General features: G+C 38.0%; 2 protein-coding genes across 4 annotated transcripts in view; one reads left to right on the forward strand and one right to left on the reverse strand.

Moving 5' to 3' along the window:
- The window catches only part of LOC102730702 (putative E3 ubiquitin-protein ligase HERC4), a 93,822-nt gene extending 86,217 nt beyond the window's left edge, over positions 1–7,605 (forward strand). For both annotated transcript variants that reach the window (XM_081824166.1, XM_081824167.1), the window contains 2 exons: positions 4,587–4,689; positions 6,132–7,605. In XM_081824166.1, coding sequence (XP_081680292.1) covers positions 4,587–4,689; positions 6,132–6,340 — 312 coding nt within the window. In that variant the 3' untranslated portion in view covers positions 6,341–7,605. The remainder of the gene's footprint in view (positions 1–4,586; positions 4,690–6,131) is intronic.
- Positions 7,606–11,485: 3,880 nt separating this feature from the next.
- SIRT1 (sirtuin 1) overlaps positions 11,486–16,075 on the reverse strand; it is a 27,938-nt gene continuing 23,348 nt past the window's right edge. For both annotated transcript variants that reach the window (XM_081824171.1, XM_081824172.1), the window contains one exon: positions 11,486–13,597. In XM_081824171.1, coding sequence (XP_081680297.1) covers positions 13,269–13,597 — 329 coding nt within the window. In that variant the 3' untranslated portion in view covers positions 11,486–13,268. The remainder of the gene's footprint in view (positions 13,598–16,075) is intronic.

The raw sequence follows: 16,075 nt of genomic DNA on the forward strand, positions 1-16,075 counted from the left end.
TTACTGTTTTCCATTTTACACTATTACTGTCCTATTTACAGGAAAACACTGTACCCTTCTTACTCCACAATGAATGAATTTTAGTTGTATATGAGTTAGATAGCATTTTTGTATTTGTGGTAGTGATAGCTTTCGTATGAAAAATTATGTCATTTATGACAGAGGTCAGATAGAAGTCCCAGCTAAAACTGAGTTTTCATTCTGCCCAATCATAGGAAAACCATTATGAAAAGCACTCACATTGCATAAGATCATTGTTTCTTTTTTTCTGATTACTCTCAATGTTAAATTTTTTAGCAGAGAGTAAATAATATTCATGATCTTCATCACTAGTGCCTTAGCCAATAAAGGGATTTTTAGGAAGAAGATTGGGAATTTTTAAACTACTTTTTCCTTTTCCTCCTTCTCTATACAAAGAATTCTCAGATATTTCCTCAGATAAACATTGAATAAAAAGTGCTAGATTAGGGGCGCCTGGGTGGCTCAGTCATTAAGCGTCTGCCTTCGGCTCAGGTCATGATCCCAGAGTCCTGGGATCAGGCCCCACATCAGGCACCCTACTCCGCGGGAAGCCTGCTTCTCCCTCTACCAGTCCCTCTGCTTGTGTTCCCTCTCTCGCTATGTCTCTCTCTGTCAAATAAATAAATAAAATCTTAGAAGAAAAAAAAAAAAGTGCTAGGTTAGCTCAGCTTTGAGAAAGATGTATATAAGTTTGACTTACAAGTTTTTCCATCTTTGTTCTGTACCCCTGAAGCAAACAATACATTATATGTTAATTTTAAAAAATTCAACACACACACAAAAATAAGTTTTTCCATCTTTGTAATCTAGAAAACCTCTGATACAATTTTTGCATAAAGAGTTTGATACAGGGGCGCCTCGGTGGCTCAGTCGGTTAGGCGTCTGCTTTCGGCTTGGGTCATGATCCTGGGGTCCTGGGATCGAGCCCCACGTTGAGCTCCCTGCTGAGCAGGGAGTCTGCTTCTCCCACTCTCTCTCCCTCTCGCCCTGCTCCTGTGCTCTCTCTCTCTCCCTTACTCTCTCAAATAAATAAACAAATAAATAAAAGTTTGATACATAACAGCACCTATTAAGTTAGTTAACATTACAAAATACAGTAAGTCTCACAAAGATACAAAGCATTGGGAACTTTGATACACTGCTGGTGGAAATACAGTGGTATGGCCACTTTGGAAACAGTTTGGCATTTTCTTAAAAGTTAAATATTCACTTACTACATGAGCTAGCAGTTCCACTCTAAGGTATTAAGTTATGTTCACACAAAAATCTGTAAACAAGGGGGTATGGGGCATTATTGTTTTAATGGGTATGGAGTTTTGGTTTAGCCAAAGGAAGAGTTCTGGAGATGAATGGTAGTGGCGGTTGCATAACAGTGTGAATGTACTTAATGCCACCAAACTGTACACTTAAAAAAAAGGGTCAAGATGGTAAACTTTGTTAGAGGTATTTTACCACAGTCTTTCCTAATTGTGTTTTTAAAAATCTGCAAACATGTCAAAAACTGGAAACAACCCAGATGTGCTTCAGTGGGTAAATGGATAAACCAACCTAGGGTATATCCATACAGTAGAATACTACTGAGCAATACAAAGGGATACACTCCTGATATGTGCAGTGGCTGGGATGACTCAGAGTCCTTATGGAGCGTGAAGAAGCCAGTCTCAAAGGATTATATATTGTATGATTCCATGTATAGGACATTTTTGAAAAGACAAAACTATGGTGAACTGGGGCTAGGGGTAGAGGGAGTATGTGATGGGAGAGGGTAGCACAAGAGAGTTCTTTGGGGTGATGGAAGTGTTTAGTATCCTGATTGTGGTGGTAGGTACACGAGTCATTACATGTGCTTAAAACTCACAGAACTATATACACACCAGAAAAAGCCAATTTTACTGTGTAATAATTTAAGGAATACATTTTTTAATTTAAAAACAATTAGGACTTCTAGTTAAACACTAGAATATACACATTTATCTCTGCTCCTTTCCAAAATCTCACTAGAATGACAATAAAGGAATAAAAATAGGAATACACAGAGAAAACGTAAAAATACCGTAACAAGGGAAAAAAATAGTTTTGGAAGACAGAAAATACATGGATGGATGAGTTGATGAGTGACTAGAGCAAAGAAAGTGGAATTCTAAGCCTCCTGAGGAATAGGGTTTTTAAGAGGCAACCCATTTCACACCCTAGAATTTCTAAAGGCTCAGGAATTGGTACATCATGTTACTGTGGTAGCAGGATGCATGGTTAGGCTAAAAGCAATAGAATTACTTCACAGCTAATTTAAGGAATTGTTAGACTCCTCAGGTTCTCTCTCTTACCCAACAAAAGACAGCTCTAGGGAAAGCCACAGAATCTGGGAAACCAGGAATAACTGAGGAAAGCTGATAGGCAAGCTTAAATCCTCCAGGAAGGAGATTGGAGATTTCTTTTTTTGGTTAAATTGATCTGCTAAAGAGAGGAAAGCTGCACTGTCCTTAAGGAGACCTCAGTGAAAATGGATTCCACCTCCAGTCACCCTAAAATGAAAATGATACAATGGCCTCTCATCACACTTTACATCCTACACAATTTGTCCCTTTTGCCTCCTATCATTCTTCTTCTCACTTAACACTACTTCAGCCTTAATGGCCTCTTTGCTGAGCCAGTCTTGGGGCCTTTCTATTTGCTATTCCCTATGCCTGGAGCTCTTTTCACCTGGTAATTCCAAAAGGGTTCTTGCCCTTACTTCCTTTTATGTCTTTATACCTTCTCAGAGACGTTTACTGGCTAACATCTAAAACTGAGTGTTCACACACACACACCCACACTCATACCCTGTCTCCCTTCCCTGCTTTATTTTCTCTTTGAATTTGACTTAATATAAATTTTACAATTTTAATTGTCATCACTGTCTGTTGCTTCTTCCCCCCACTACAATGTAAGCACCATGAAGGCAGGATTTTTGTCTCTTTGTTCACTGCTATATTCCCAGAGCCTAGAAGAGCACTCCGTAAGTACTTAAAACCTCGCTTGAAGATAAAATTGATAGAAATACTCATTTAGTAAGATGGTGGTTTAGTATATTTTAGTGTACTTAGTATACTTTGGTTTCTTCCATTGTATATGTGATTCATTATAATTTCAGTGATTACGATTTGTGACTTTAAATGCTCTTTCTTTCATCAGGACTGTGTACACATTTCCCCAGAACCATTTAGAGGTTTTTTTTAAAAAGGGAAAAAAAGAAAAAACTTCAGCCATTCTCCTTTCATTCCCCACTAACATGCTCACAGACTATAATTCATACCCATTAATCTGTTAATTGATTGCTAGAATTTCAGCCATTTTCTCCAAACGTGTTTACAAATAAATAACTATTTTGTAGATTTCAAGAGATCAGTCATTGAGATAATCATGGCTACAAATAGAGCCCAAAATTTTAAGAAGCCCATTAGCAAATACTTATTGAGCCCCTATGGATACCTAGTACTACACAAGAGATTAGGGAGACATCAGTAAATAAAATTGAAACATGGTCTTTGCCCTGTAATAAGGAAGGTAGACATTAAATAATTTAACTCTGATGGGTACAAAGGAAGAGTGTTCAGTGAATAGTATATAAAGAGGAACTTAACCTAGGCTACACAAATCTGGGAAAGCATCTCAGTAGATGGTGGTCTCTACCAGTAAGGACTTTGTTCACTGCAGTTTCCCCAGGGCTCCAAATTTTGACTAAAACTCTATCTGTTGAATGAATCAATGAATGAATTTGGGGACATTTAGTCTGAGTCCTAAAGGATAAATAGAAATTAGCCTGATGAGCAAAGGAAGAAGGAGGATGTGTTTAAGAGGTCTAGGCTGAGAGAACAGTGTGTCCAAAGACCCTGATGCTGGAAGGTTCTAAGAACTAAAATTTAAGGCCAACTGTGGCTAGATTTTAAAGAACACTTTACAGCGTAAGATTTACTCCCTCTCTCCTTTCTACTCACCTTTTCTTAGTGCTAGTATTTTTTCTAAAGGAGAAGTACGCTAGCTCCATTGCTGCAGATTACCCCAAAATTTAGTGGCTTAAAAGTAACAGTGAACATTTATTTTCCCACTTCCTGTGGGTTAGGATTTCAGGAATGGCTTAAGCTGGGTGGTTTTAACTTAGGGGTGTCTCATGAGATTGCAGTCAAGATACTGATTGGTGCTTTAGTCATCTGAAGACTTGATTAAAGATAGATTCCCTTCCAAGACGGTTCACTCACAAGACTGTTGGCTAAAAGCCTACTGTCTCACCATGAGGACCTCTCCATAGGGCTCTTTGTCCTCTTGAAATGGCACCTGGCTCTCCCCAGAGTGAATGATCAAAGAGGTTGAAGCCACCGAGTTTATGATTTAGCCTCAGAAGTCATAATGATTACAGAGTCAAGCCTATACACTGTGGGAGGGGCTACACAAGGGCATGAGCAGTAGGAGGCAGGGATCATTAGGGGCCATTAGGGGCCATTGTGGAAATTCACCACCACAGAAAATTTGTCAGATTCAAGACAAAACTAACATCACTTAATATTAATGAAAGATTATGTTGTTTTTAGAATACAGAATACAAAGGGGAATATTGGGCAGAACATCCAACGATAAAAATTTTTTGGGAAGTATTTCATGAATTACCATTGGAAAAGAAAAAACAATTTCTGTGTAAGTATTTCTAACTGGTCCTATGTTTTATGGGAAATGGAATTAATGATTAAACTGTTTTTGTAGGAGATTAATTGATTACTTTGTTGGATAAGGTTTTTTCCTTATTAGTATTATTCCAAGGTACTGTTTTTAATTTTCAGTTAGAGTAAATTTTTGATCTGCATCTTTATTTTGAAAGCTACATTCAATTTGCCTCAAATAGAATTGGTTCTTTCAAATGAAAACAAACTCTAACACTGATTACAATCAACTAAAGTTGTGATTCCTTTTAGAATTTCTAAAAAAGGGGACGCCTGGGTGGCTCAGTCATTAAATGTCTGCCTTCGGCTCAGGTCATGATCCCAGGGTCCTGGGATCGAGCCCCGCATCGGGCTCCCTCCTCAGCGGGAAGCCTGCTTCTCCCTCTCCCACTCCCCCTGCTTGTGTTCCCTCCCTCTCTCGCTGTGTGTGTCTGTCAGGTAAATAAAAAAAAAAAAAATTTTTTTTTTTTTCTAAAAAGATTTCTGGAGGATAGCTTTTTTCCTTGTTCAGTCTCCATTTTTTTTCTTTTTTGGCTTCTGCATCAAAACTTTGGGAATAAGTGCCCTCCTTCATACCCCTCACCCATCTGGCACATCCCCCACCCACCTCTCTTCCAACCCTCACTTTGTTCTCTATCATTTAGACTCACTTATGGCTTGTTTCCCTCTCTCCTTTCTTTTCTTTTCTCCCTTCCCATATGTTCATCTGTTTTCTTTCTTAAATTCCATGTATGTGTGGGATCATACAGTATTTGTCTTTCTCTGACTTATTTTGATTAGCATAATACACTCCACCTCCAGCCACGTCTTTGCAAATGGCAAGATTTCATTCTTTTGATGGCTGAGTAATATTCCATTGTATATATAGACCACATCTTCTTTATCCATTCATCAGGAAATGACGCTCCCTTTGATATTCCTGCTATTGCCAAGAATATTTCTGTCAATCTCTTTTTGACAGTTGAAATAAAAATCTTGGCTAAATTATTTTGTATAGTGTAAGGATGACAAGTCTTAGGTGATTTGAGTTTTAGCTGTCCACTATACATTTTATTCAAAAATGTTAGAAACAAAACAGATTGAAAAAGGAATCATAATCAAAACTGCATTTTGTATTTGAGCTGCAGACTAAATGTCTATTCCCAAAAGAATGGCTCTCAAATGTTTTGTCAGGGACAAGAGTCATTTATTCATCAAACATTTATTAAGCATCTCCTGTGTGCTAACATTAAGATTACACTTTTAAAGAAAAAAATATTGTACGGATATATAGTTAGTATGTCTCCAAAATCAGGCTTCCATAAATCTGGAGATAGGCTTCAGTAGAGTAAATGTAAATTGCCATGGTGGCTGTACTAAATAGGTACTCTATATTGTTTTGATAAAAGTGGTTGGCTGAATGATTTTTTTTCTTGGTAGTATTTTTGACAGGTAGTGATCGCATTCCTATTCTTGGTATGAAGAGTCTAAAACTAGTCATCCAGTCAACAGGAGGTGGCGAAGAATATCTCCCAGTTTCCCATACCTGTTTTAATCTTCTGGATCTTCCAAAATACAAAGATAAAGAAACTCTACGCTCTAAACTGATTCAAGCAATTGATCATAATGAAGGCTTCAGTTTAATATAACTTTGGAAATAATAACTAATCAGTTTATTGCAAAAGCATTAAACTATTTGTGTTTTTCTTGTGGTGATGAATTCAGCAAGGTGACAGAGGTACTATTATAATTCTTATTGCAAAATGTTTAATGCTATGAGTATTCATGAAAGCCAAAAAATATTAATGGAAAGTGAACAAACTGTGTTAATATTAAACTTACTGTACAGAACCATGGATTTTTTTTTTTGCCATCTTCCAATAAACATACAAGTATTGTGAATACATTAAAGTTTTACTAACATGAATTTTAAGAGTTTGCATATTTCACAAATAATCTGGTGTATGAGTGCATGGAAATGTTGCTTAATTTTCAATCACTGAGTGAAAAACCTTTATCTTTGGCCTGCAATAGTCATTCGATTATTTTTTCATTTTGTAAATAATGTTAAGTTTTGTAATAAAATAGTTATGTTCTGATACCAGTACAGTTTCTATGGTTGTAATTGAACTGAGCTAAAAGGATTAACAGTTATGATTAAATCTTATTCTGAGAATCTGTAAAAGCAAAAAATTAGCATGATGAAACATAACCTTTGCTTTTTTACTAGAATAAATATCCTTGTGCAAATCTAAATTACAGATAGGAGTTAAATAACTTGTAGTTCTTTCCTTTTGTGAACCTGGAGATGCTACTGATAAATGGGAGGTTATCAGTAAAGCTTAATATTTGGTACTAGAAGAACTTTGCCCTACAACTGCCAGCAATAGAAACTGGCTACTTTGAGAACCAGCCACTGGCTTATAGCTTCCAAAACTACTGATGCTGCAGGTTGGTATTTAGTCAGAATTTTCAGTGCTCTGGAACTATTTCCTTGAATTTTTAGAAACAAATCTTAACACAATTTTTATGGTGCTGATGCTTAGTTATCTCCTGTGATTAACTGTGAGTTGATGCAACCCATGTGACTTTCTGCTATAATGCAAATATTTATTTTTTAAATTTATTTTTTAAGCCGTGAAAATTGTTTAAGTAATAAAGATTTATTGGTTTAATACTTAGCCTTTCAGTGGTTCTCATATAAGATTCAAAATTCCTCAATGTCTCCGGAAAGGTCTTTAAATTTTGGATTGAGTATTACCATTGCCATACAAACTGTTTTACAGAGATCTCCAGTTTTCTTAGCTATAATTCCAAAATCCAGAACAACTCTGAAAAAAATTTGTGTATCTCATTTTGCAGCAAAACTTGAATTGTTGAGGCTATTATTTGTGGTATTAAATGAGACTATTTGTACATTTTTTTTGTACATTTTACTGTGGTGATATTAACCATCTGAGCCACCCAGGTGTCTTTACTGTGGTGATATTAATAGGTTTGATTTATTTAGTGTGTTTGATCTTAGATACTGCCTCAGACCCCTGTGGGGTGCTTTAAAAAATTCGTTAACATTCGTAATTCCAAAATGCAAATGAGCCCAAGTATTTTGGACACGGGATTGTGGACCTATACTTTTCAGTTTAACTTAAGAACTTCCACTGGTAAGCCATAGGTGTCTTTTTATATAGAGGGAAGCCCTTAAACATAAGTATTCTCACATACAATAATTTAGCTCAAATTAGCACTCTCCCTCTGAAAATTCATTTTGTACTGTTTCCCTGTGTATCCATTTATTTCTTGAGGGTAGTGATTGTTCACATTGAAAACACATGTGTGTGTGTAAGATGATTTTTTTTCTTTAGTAACCTCTATGCTAGGTACTGATCTGTGAAATAGCAGCCACTTTGGATTAATACAGATGGATTTCATTGAACAAATATTTTAACAAGGAACTGGCACATCTTATCTAGGAGCACAACAGTACAAGGCTTAATTTGGGTAAGTCTTATTATACTCTTCTCCCTCTGTTGCTGCAAGACATACATAAGTAGCATTAACAGCAGGGAGATTAATGGTAGAAAATTAAAATACCATTGAAGATTTTTCAAATTGCTGTTTGCTTTTTTAAAAATAGCATGAGGGGCACCGGGGTGGCTCAGTCAGTTAAGCATCCAACTCTTGATCTCAGCTCAGGTCTTGTTCTCAGGGTCGTGAGTTCGAGCTCTGCATTGGGCTCCACACTGGGTATGGAGCCTGTTCAAAAAAAGAAAATAGCGGGGCGCCTGGGTGGCTCAGTCGTTAAGCGTCTGCCTTCGGCCCAGCATCCTGGGATCGAGCCCTGCATTGGGCTCCCTGCTCCGCGGGAAGCCTGCTTCTCCGTCTCCCACTCCTGCTTGTGTTCCTGCTCGCTCTCTGTCAAATAAATAAAATCTTTTAAAAAAAAAAATAGCAAGAAAAATATCTTGAGCTTTGTAGATTAGTGTAGAAAATAAGCAAATACTGAGTGCACTAAATTATAAAGACTGTGATTATGGAGTGGACTAAACTTGAAAATATTTGGCTTCCAATAAAGATCTACTAGTAAGAGCAATTATGTTTGTAGCTCCTGTCTGATGAAGTGGTAGAACCAAGACACATTGCATGCAACAAAACCAGAATGCAGTTTTTTAAAACTGGAGACTTGCAATAAAGTCCTAGCCTTTCATACATTTTGTTTTTACGGCATTTAGTTTAACAAAAAGTCCTCAAAGTGTAATAGGGCGGTCTTCCCCTGAAGGAGTGTATGGCAAGCCGAGAGCAAGGGCAGATGTTCTGTTCTCAGCCACTTTCCTGCTCCCTAGCTCTTTTGCACTTTGGCCATCCATATTCCTTATGGTAGTTTCTTTATTCATCCTATTTCAATAGCTCCTCTTTTTTTTTTTAAGATTTTAATTTGACAGCACAAGCAGGGGGGGCTGCAGAGGGAGGGGGAGCTGCAGAGGAAGAGGGAGAAGCAGACTCCCCACTGAGCAGGGAGCTTGACTCGATCCCAGGACCCTGAGATCATGACCTGAGGCCGAAGGCAGCCGCTTAACTGAGCCACCCAGGCACCCCGATACCCCCTATTCTTGCCAGTGTTTGCTAATTGGTGAACTACTCCTAGAGATAAATTGAGAAAAGTTTGTTTCATGGAAGTCTACCTTCCCTATGAGGCCAGCCCCTTGGAATGGAGTGTCACACGCAGAAGGGAACACCCCTATTTTTTTCCGTTCTCAATCCTTGCTATACTTTTCAATCACCTGGAGGTACTTTTAATACTATGCACAGGCCGGGGCACCTGGGTGGCTCAGTTGGTTAAGCGACTGCCTTCGGCTCAGGTCATGATCCTGGAGTTCCGGGATCGAGCCCCACATCAGGCTCCCCGCTCAGCAGGGAGTCTGCTTCTCCCTCTGACCCTCCCCCTCTCATGCTCTCTGTCTCCCATTCTCTCTCTCAGATAAATAAAACCTTTAAAAAAAAAAAAAAAAAAAAATACTATGCACAGGCCTCCTTAGACCAATTAAATGTTCTCTAAGGAGTGATGCCCAGGTTATATATTTTTTTAAAGAATTTATTTGAGGGCGCCTGGGTGGCTCAGTTGGTTAAGCGACTGCCTTCGGCTCAGGTCATGATCCTGGAGTCCCTGGATCGAGTCCCGCATCGGGCTCCCTGCTCGGCAGGGAGTCTGCTTCTCCCTCTGACCCTCCCCTGTCTCACGTGCTCTCTCTCTCTCAAATAAATAAATAAAATCTTTAAAAAAATTTATTTGACAGAGACACAGCGAGAGAGGGAACACAAGCAGGGGGAATGGGAGAGGGGGAAGGCTTCCCGTGGAGCAGGGAGCCAGATGTGGGGCTCGATCCGAGGACCCTGTGATCATGACCTGAGCCAAAGGCAGACACTTAACTACTGAGCCACCCAGGCGCCCCAGGTTATTCTTTTTTAAAAGTTTCCCAGGCAATTTAATAGTCACAGTTGAGAGGCACTCAAAGTGGGGAGGAGAGGTCCTTAGACCACTTATTATTTCTGGTAACATCCTAGCTTAAGGCTTTAGATTTGTTCATTTCTGAGGAGAGGTTATGGTCTGCATACACACACTGCCCCTCTAGGTTACAAGTCTAGGAGTTGAGACTTCTTTCAAATAAAACTTACCAAATAATGCTTCATAGGTGGATGATGTAAACCACCGATTGAAAGCACACCATTTTCTATACCACGACGAGCAGTGCTAAACCATCATGTATCATTAATTAGGGTATTACGACCAGTGAAATATATACTGCATTAACCAAGGAGACCTGGAATAGTACTAACACAAGGCTTAAAAATTAGCTGTTGTCAAAACATGCACTTAACTACTTAAACTGACCAAACACCACCTTTTAAGGTATGAACTACCTTCCCATTTTGTGCATATAGTGAATGAAGTCGCTATTTTTTTTATACCTGAGGATGAGATTTTTACAGGTAATTTTTTTAAGATTTTTTTTTAAGATTTTATTTATTTATTTTTAAAGATTTTATTTATTTGACAGAGAGAGACACAGCGAGAGAGGGAACACAAGCAGGGGGAGTGGGAGAGGGAGAAGCAGGCTTCCCTCTGAGCAGGGAGCCCGATGCGGGGCTCGATCCCAGGATCCTGGGATCATGACCTGAGCCGAAGGCAGACGCTTAAAGACTGAGCCACCCAGGCAGCCCCTACAAGTAATTTTTCTAGTGAAAACAGGACATACCAGGGCAGAGTACTAGTTTAAAATTCACTTCAAAAGTTTGCTGGTGAGGAAGGCAAGAGTCCTGAGAGTAGGAAACTGCCAGTCAAGGCTTTATTCATCACAGAACACTTTCTAAGGGGCATGCTCCTGGCTTCTTGAATGGTACTTTGTCACTCAAGAACTTGAATGGACTAAGGTTTACAAGTCAGCCTCGAAAAGTTTATACCAAATGTGGTCTGCAGTCATTGTCCACACCTTCCTGTGTTAAGACTCGTGTTACCATCCGTGAGGCACTGTGCTTTTATAGCATATACACTCTTGAGTTCACTGTATTTCCACTATTCTCTCGTCTTCCTAATACCAAAGTCCTGAACCTATGTCCGGGCTTCCGTATGTCAAGTTCTTAGGCCCTGTCTTGCCTCTCCCCCACTTTTCACCTACAAAGGTTCCTGGGCCTATAACTGAAATACTAGTTTTGAAACTTGGTGAAGCGCCAGCTGCTACAACCAGCAGTACCAGTGTTTGCTGATGCTTCTGTGAGATTTTATACCTTGAACAATGTAATTTAACAGAAAAAAGTCAAATGACAATTTTAATAGACTTTAAAACAGTGTACAAGTATAAAACACTGGTTTTGTATTTCAAAAGTTGGAGGAAGATATCCAGTCATTAAACAGTCTACAAAACATATGCCAGTAGATTACATAAAAGACTATGTACAATATAAAAAGCTGAAAACAGTCTTCACTGTAAAAAATAATTTAAAACAAATTTTTCAATTTAAAATATCATCTATAGCACAAACACACATCATGCAAATGGAAAACTAAATACACTGCATTCTTTAGTGTAGCCAAATAAATTCAGATTGAAACATCTTTTAGGTAGGGAAGTGGCCGTTCAATAAAACTTTTCTCTCTGGTAGTAATGGTCCTAGCTGGGTATTTTATGCTTAAAGAACAGCTATATTTCAAACCCTTTTTAAAAATTGTAATAAATACTAAAGCAACATAGGAATACTTTATAATTTGGGAGTAATGTGGGGTAAAGGTCTGGTAAATAAATTGCTCTGTGCAATTTTATAAAGTATGAACTTTTTTTTGAAAGGCTAAGAAGCTTCTGCAGCTGAAAAAGTTTGATCTCTAGTTTTAAGGCAGGCTAAGCTTTTAAATAAAGATGTTATAGGAACTAATTTCATTCATTAACTATTCTGCTACTGCAAGTTACATCATGTTCATCTCCATAATACAAGGCTAGCAGTTTGGTGTCTATTACACCAAATCCTCCCAACAGGAGACATGTACTTACTGAGTTATAATTAACATCTTAGTACTTTGGAACCATAATCAGGGGCCTGTTGCTCTCCTCATTAATGGAAAAGAAAAGCAGCGGTCCAAAATATTACACTCTCCCCAGATGAAGTACCATTATTACAGGTTCATAAAGGCTTTGCATATTCACATCTTGGCAGTTTAATACTTGTGGGAAAGAATCGATGCGAGCTCTACCACAGTGATAGGTATTTAAACAACAAGGGCAAATATTCTTGAAACTAAGGGTACCCAGACAGGCACTACTGTTTCTAAAGCAATTGAAACATGTCCAAAGCATTTATTTTTTTCAGGTTAGTTTTATAAAGGAGCCAATATAGACATTACTACATGTCCACAGGAAGTACAAAAGCCATCTTCATTTCAGCAATACAAGATTCCTGAAACTCTTAGCACCAAGTCTTACTTTAAAAAGCAAAGACAACTGAGTGCTCTCCCACATATTGTTGACTTCCTTCTACACACTGCATGCCATGTGATTTTTAAAAAGTTAGCTGCCACAAGTTTTGGAAAATGCCAGTGTTTAAAAATAGGTAATTGTGCTAATAATCAAAAGTTTTAGCAGAACAGACATTTAAGGAGTTCAAACCATTCAATGTTACAAAGAAAAGTGTGAAAATACCATTCTTTGGTCTAGATAAGCTGTTCCCTTTACATTAATTTAACATTCCAATGGCTTTTGAAAACTTTAAAATGTTGAAATGCACTAGGCAAGAACAAAATTATATATACATATGGATGTATCATACAAATGAACCTTTAAAAGAAAAGTTCTGACCAATAGGTGATTAAAGATACTTAGTACCCTTCTTTTAAAAAAAGTTAGTGTTGAGTGTACAAGTACAGAAATAAGAAGTTAAAAATTACCCATGGAGAAAAAATCTATTTTACCAGTCTATAAATATTACACCTTTCTGGTTTCCTTGCTCTGTTGAATTCACAAGTAAACATTCATTTTCACATGCTAAAGTTCCTAATGCTGGTGGAACAATTCCTGTACCTGGACAATTATTACATTATGATTTGTTTGATGGATAGTTAATGTCTGTTCCTTCCTGTTTCATGCATATAGCTTCACTGACTGCCTCTTGATCACCTCCACCAATTCCAAATCCAGTTCCTCCAGCTCTCTCATTAACATCAGCTTCATCTTCCAAACCATTGTAAAATTCTTCAATCTCACTTTCATCCTCCAAGTGTTCTTCTAAACTTGGACTCTGGCATGTTCCACTATCACTGTTACTGCCACAAGAACTAGAGGATAAGACGTCATCTTCAGAGTCCGAATATACCTCAGCGCCATGGAAAATATAACGATTTGGTGGTATAAACAGATACTGGTTACCTGAAATACAGTAATAAAAGAGAAATAAGTTATTCCCAGTTTTCTAAGACTCATTTGGTCTAATTACAGGTTCCAGCTCTGCCTTTTACCTGCGTATCATCACTAGAGGCTATTACTATAGTGTTCTTCAAAAACAAAGTGCTCACTCCTAGCTGCAAGTCTTAGTTCTGCCACCAACCAGCTTTGCTATTTGGGCAGTTAATCTCTATGCCTCAATTTCCTCATCCAGAAAATTAAATAATTTTCACAACTCTATCAACTAAGTATGAATAAATGTAGAGAACCATGTTCAGTAAAGGTTATTTAACCAACTCCTTTGAACAGAACTCATGACATGAAATATCCAGGCTTGCCTACATTGCTCAATTCATGTTCACTGCATAGAAATTCATTAAAGCACATACTATGCCTTCAAAGCACCATCATTATTTTCAAATAGTTTTAATTCCATAATGGCTTGACCACCTATTCAAAAGTGGTTTGCAGGCAATAGCATCACCTGAGAGTTTATTAGAAGTTCAGATTCTCAGGCCCCACCTAGTGAATCTGAATCTATTTTTACAGAAGTCCTACACAAAGTATGAGAAACACTGATCTAGCACTGGACGTTAAACTTTCTTCAATCCCCTCCCAAATTTGCATTCATAGTTTAAGATGTGACCCATGATGGTAAGGACAATTCCCTCTCTCCCCTAAGCTATGGGTCCCAGGTTTCTGGTGGGAACTTTTAAAGATGAAATAAATTTTCTACCCTTGAATTCATAAGAACAAGTAACTTCTAACTTAAGCCTGTTTCTACACATAATAAATGTATTTATTGCACCACATCCCAGACTGATTCACAAAAGCCTGGCTACTAACATAGTTGATCTGAAGTGACACACCATCTGCCAAGCATATCTAGGTTTCTCTTCAAAATGGCTTTCAAACTTTATACCCCATCATGACCAAAGTTCTCACTTTGAAACAACCTAATATGTGCACAACAATTCTGATCTGAACCCACAACATTGATTTCACATTCCATGAACAGATCACAAATTGCTATGTGAAAACCATATATTTCCTTCTATTTTGGAAGAATTATTCTTCAGTTTTCTAAGCTACTAGTGTTATATTTCCATGATTGGAAGAGGGAGTGCCTCTATTCTAGCTACTAACAGAAAAGTCCATCTGCTACTTCTCAGTATCTTTTGTAAGGGGTCCCAGCACATGGCTGTTGTGCATTTTACTATTGTTTTGGTCCATGCTTCTAAAAACTGCTTCATTCTGTCTTAGCCCCCCTGATAAACAGAATAATCTATTATTTCTCAGCCCAAGAATCCTGTACCTATTTTGTTTTTGCCTCCTCTTGGGAACCATCAAGACAGACTTAAAAGTTTGCCTCATCTATGCTCCCACATTCTCTTTTTCAACCTTGTCTCACCAACAGAAATCACGGTAAACAAAAATAAGACTAGTGTGGTAATTTGTTTTTAACAGCTGCAATTTTACACTCTACATCACAGTTATCTTTTTAAATTCTCACAATGCTGAAGTATATGCTATTTGATTCCCATTTTTCAGATTAGGAAACAGATTAAATAACTTTGCTCAAAGTAGATCTGAGACAACTCAGGTGTAATTCCAAAGCCTGCCCCTTTAAGGCCTAAACTGGTAGAGAAAAATCTAAAGACTGCTCCAGGTTTGATCTTTTGTTTCCTGGGACAAGCAAAGAGTTTTCTGTTTGACCCATCTGTCAAAAAGATACTCAAAAGAAATCTCCAGTGTTAAAGTCTTCCAGTACATAGGCAGACTGTACATAGTAAATACCAGTATTAACCTAACTATAAACAGTTTTTAAGTAGACTCCATGCCCAATTTAGGGCTTGAACTTACGACCCTGAGATCAAGAGTCACATGCTCTACCAACTGAGTCAGGTGTCATTAAATGGCAATTTTTCTTCTAGCTCTTGCCACATTTGCAAACATAAGCATTCTTCTATGCTTTTCCTAGTTTCTCCTGGGAAGTTGTCCCCTCTTTTAACTCCCTATTTACTGTTCAGACCAAAGTCAGAAGTTAGGTTTTTGAGCTTTTGCACAGCTAAGGAAACAGTCAGCAAAACCAAAAGAAAACCAACAGAATGGGAGAAGATATTTGCAAATGACATATCAGATAAAGGGCTGGAATCCAAAATCTATAAAGAGCTTATCAAACTCAACACCCAAAGAATAATCCAATCAAGGAATGGGCACAAGACATGAATAGACATTTCTGCAAAGAAGACATCCAAATGGCCAACAAACACATGAAAAAGTGCTCAACATCGCTCGGCATCAGGGAAATCCAAATCAAAACCTCAATGAGATACCACCTCACACCAGTCAGAATGGCTAAAATTAACAAGTAGGGAAACGACAGATGTTGGCGAGGATGCGGAGAAAGGGGAACACTCCTACACTGTTGGTGGGAATGCAAGCTGGTGCAACCACTCTGGA

Source organism: Leptonychotes weddellii, chromosome 6 (genome assembly GCF_054177405.1).
Source record: "Leptonychotes weddellii isolate Sample4059 chromosome 6, ASM5417740v2, whole genome shotgun sequence".
Classification (NCBI taxonomy): Eukaryota; Metazoa; Chordata; class Mammalia; order Carnivora; family Phocidae; genus Leptonychotes; species Leptonychotes weddellii.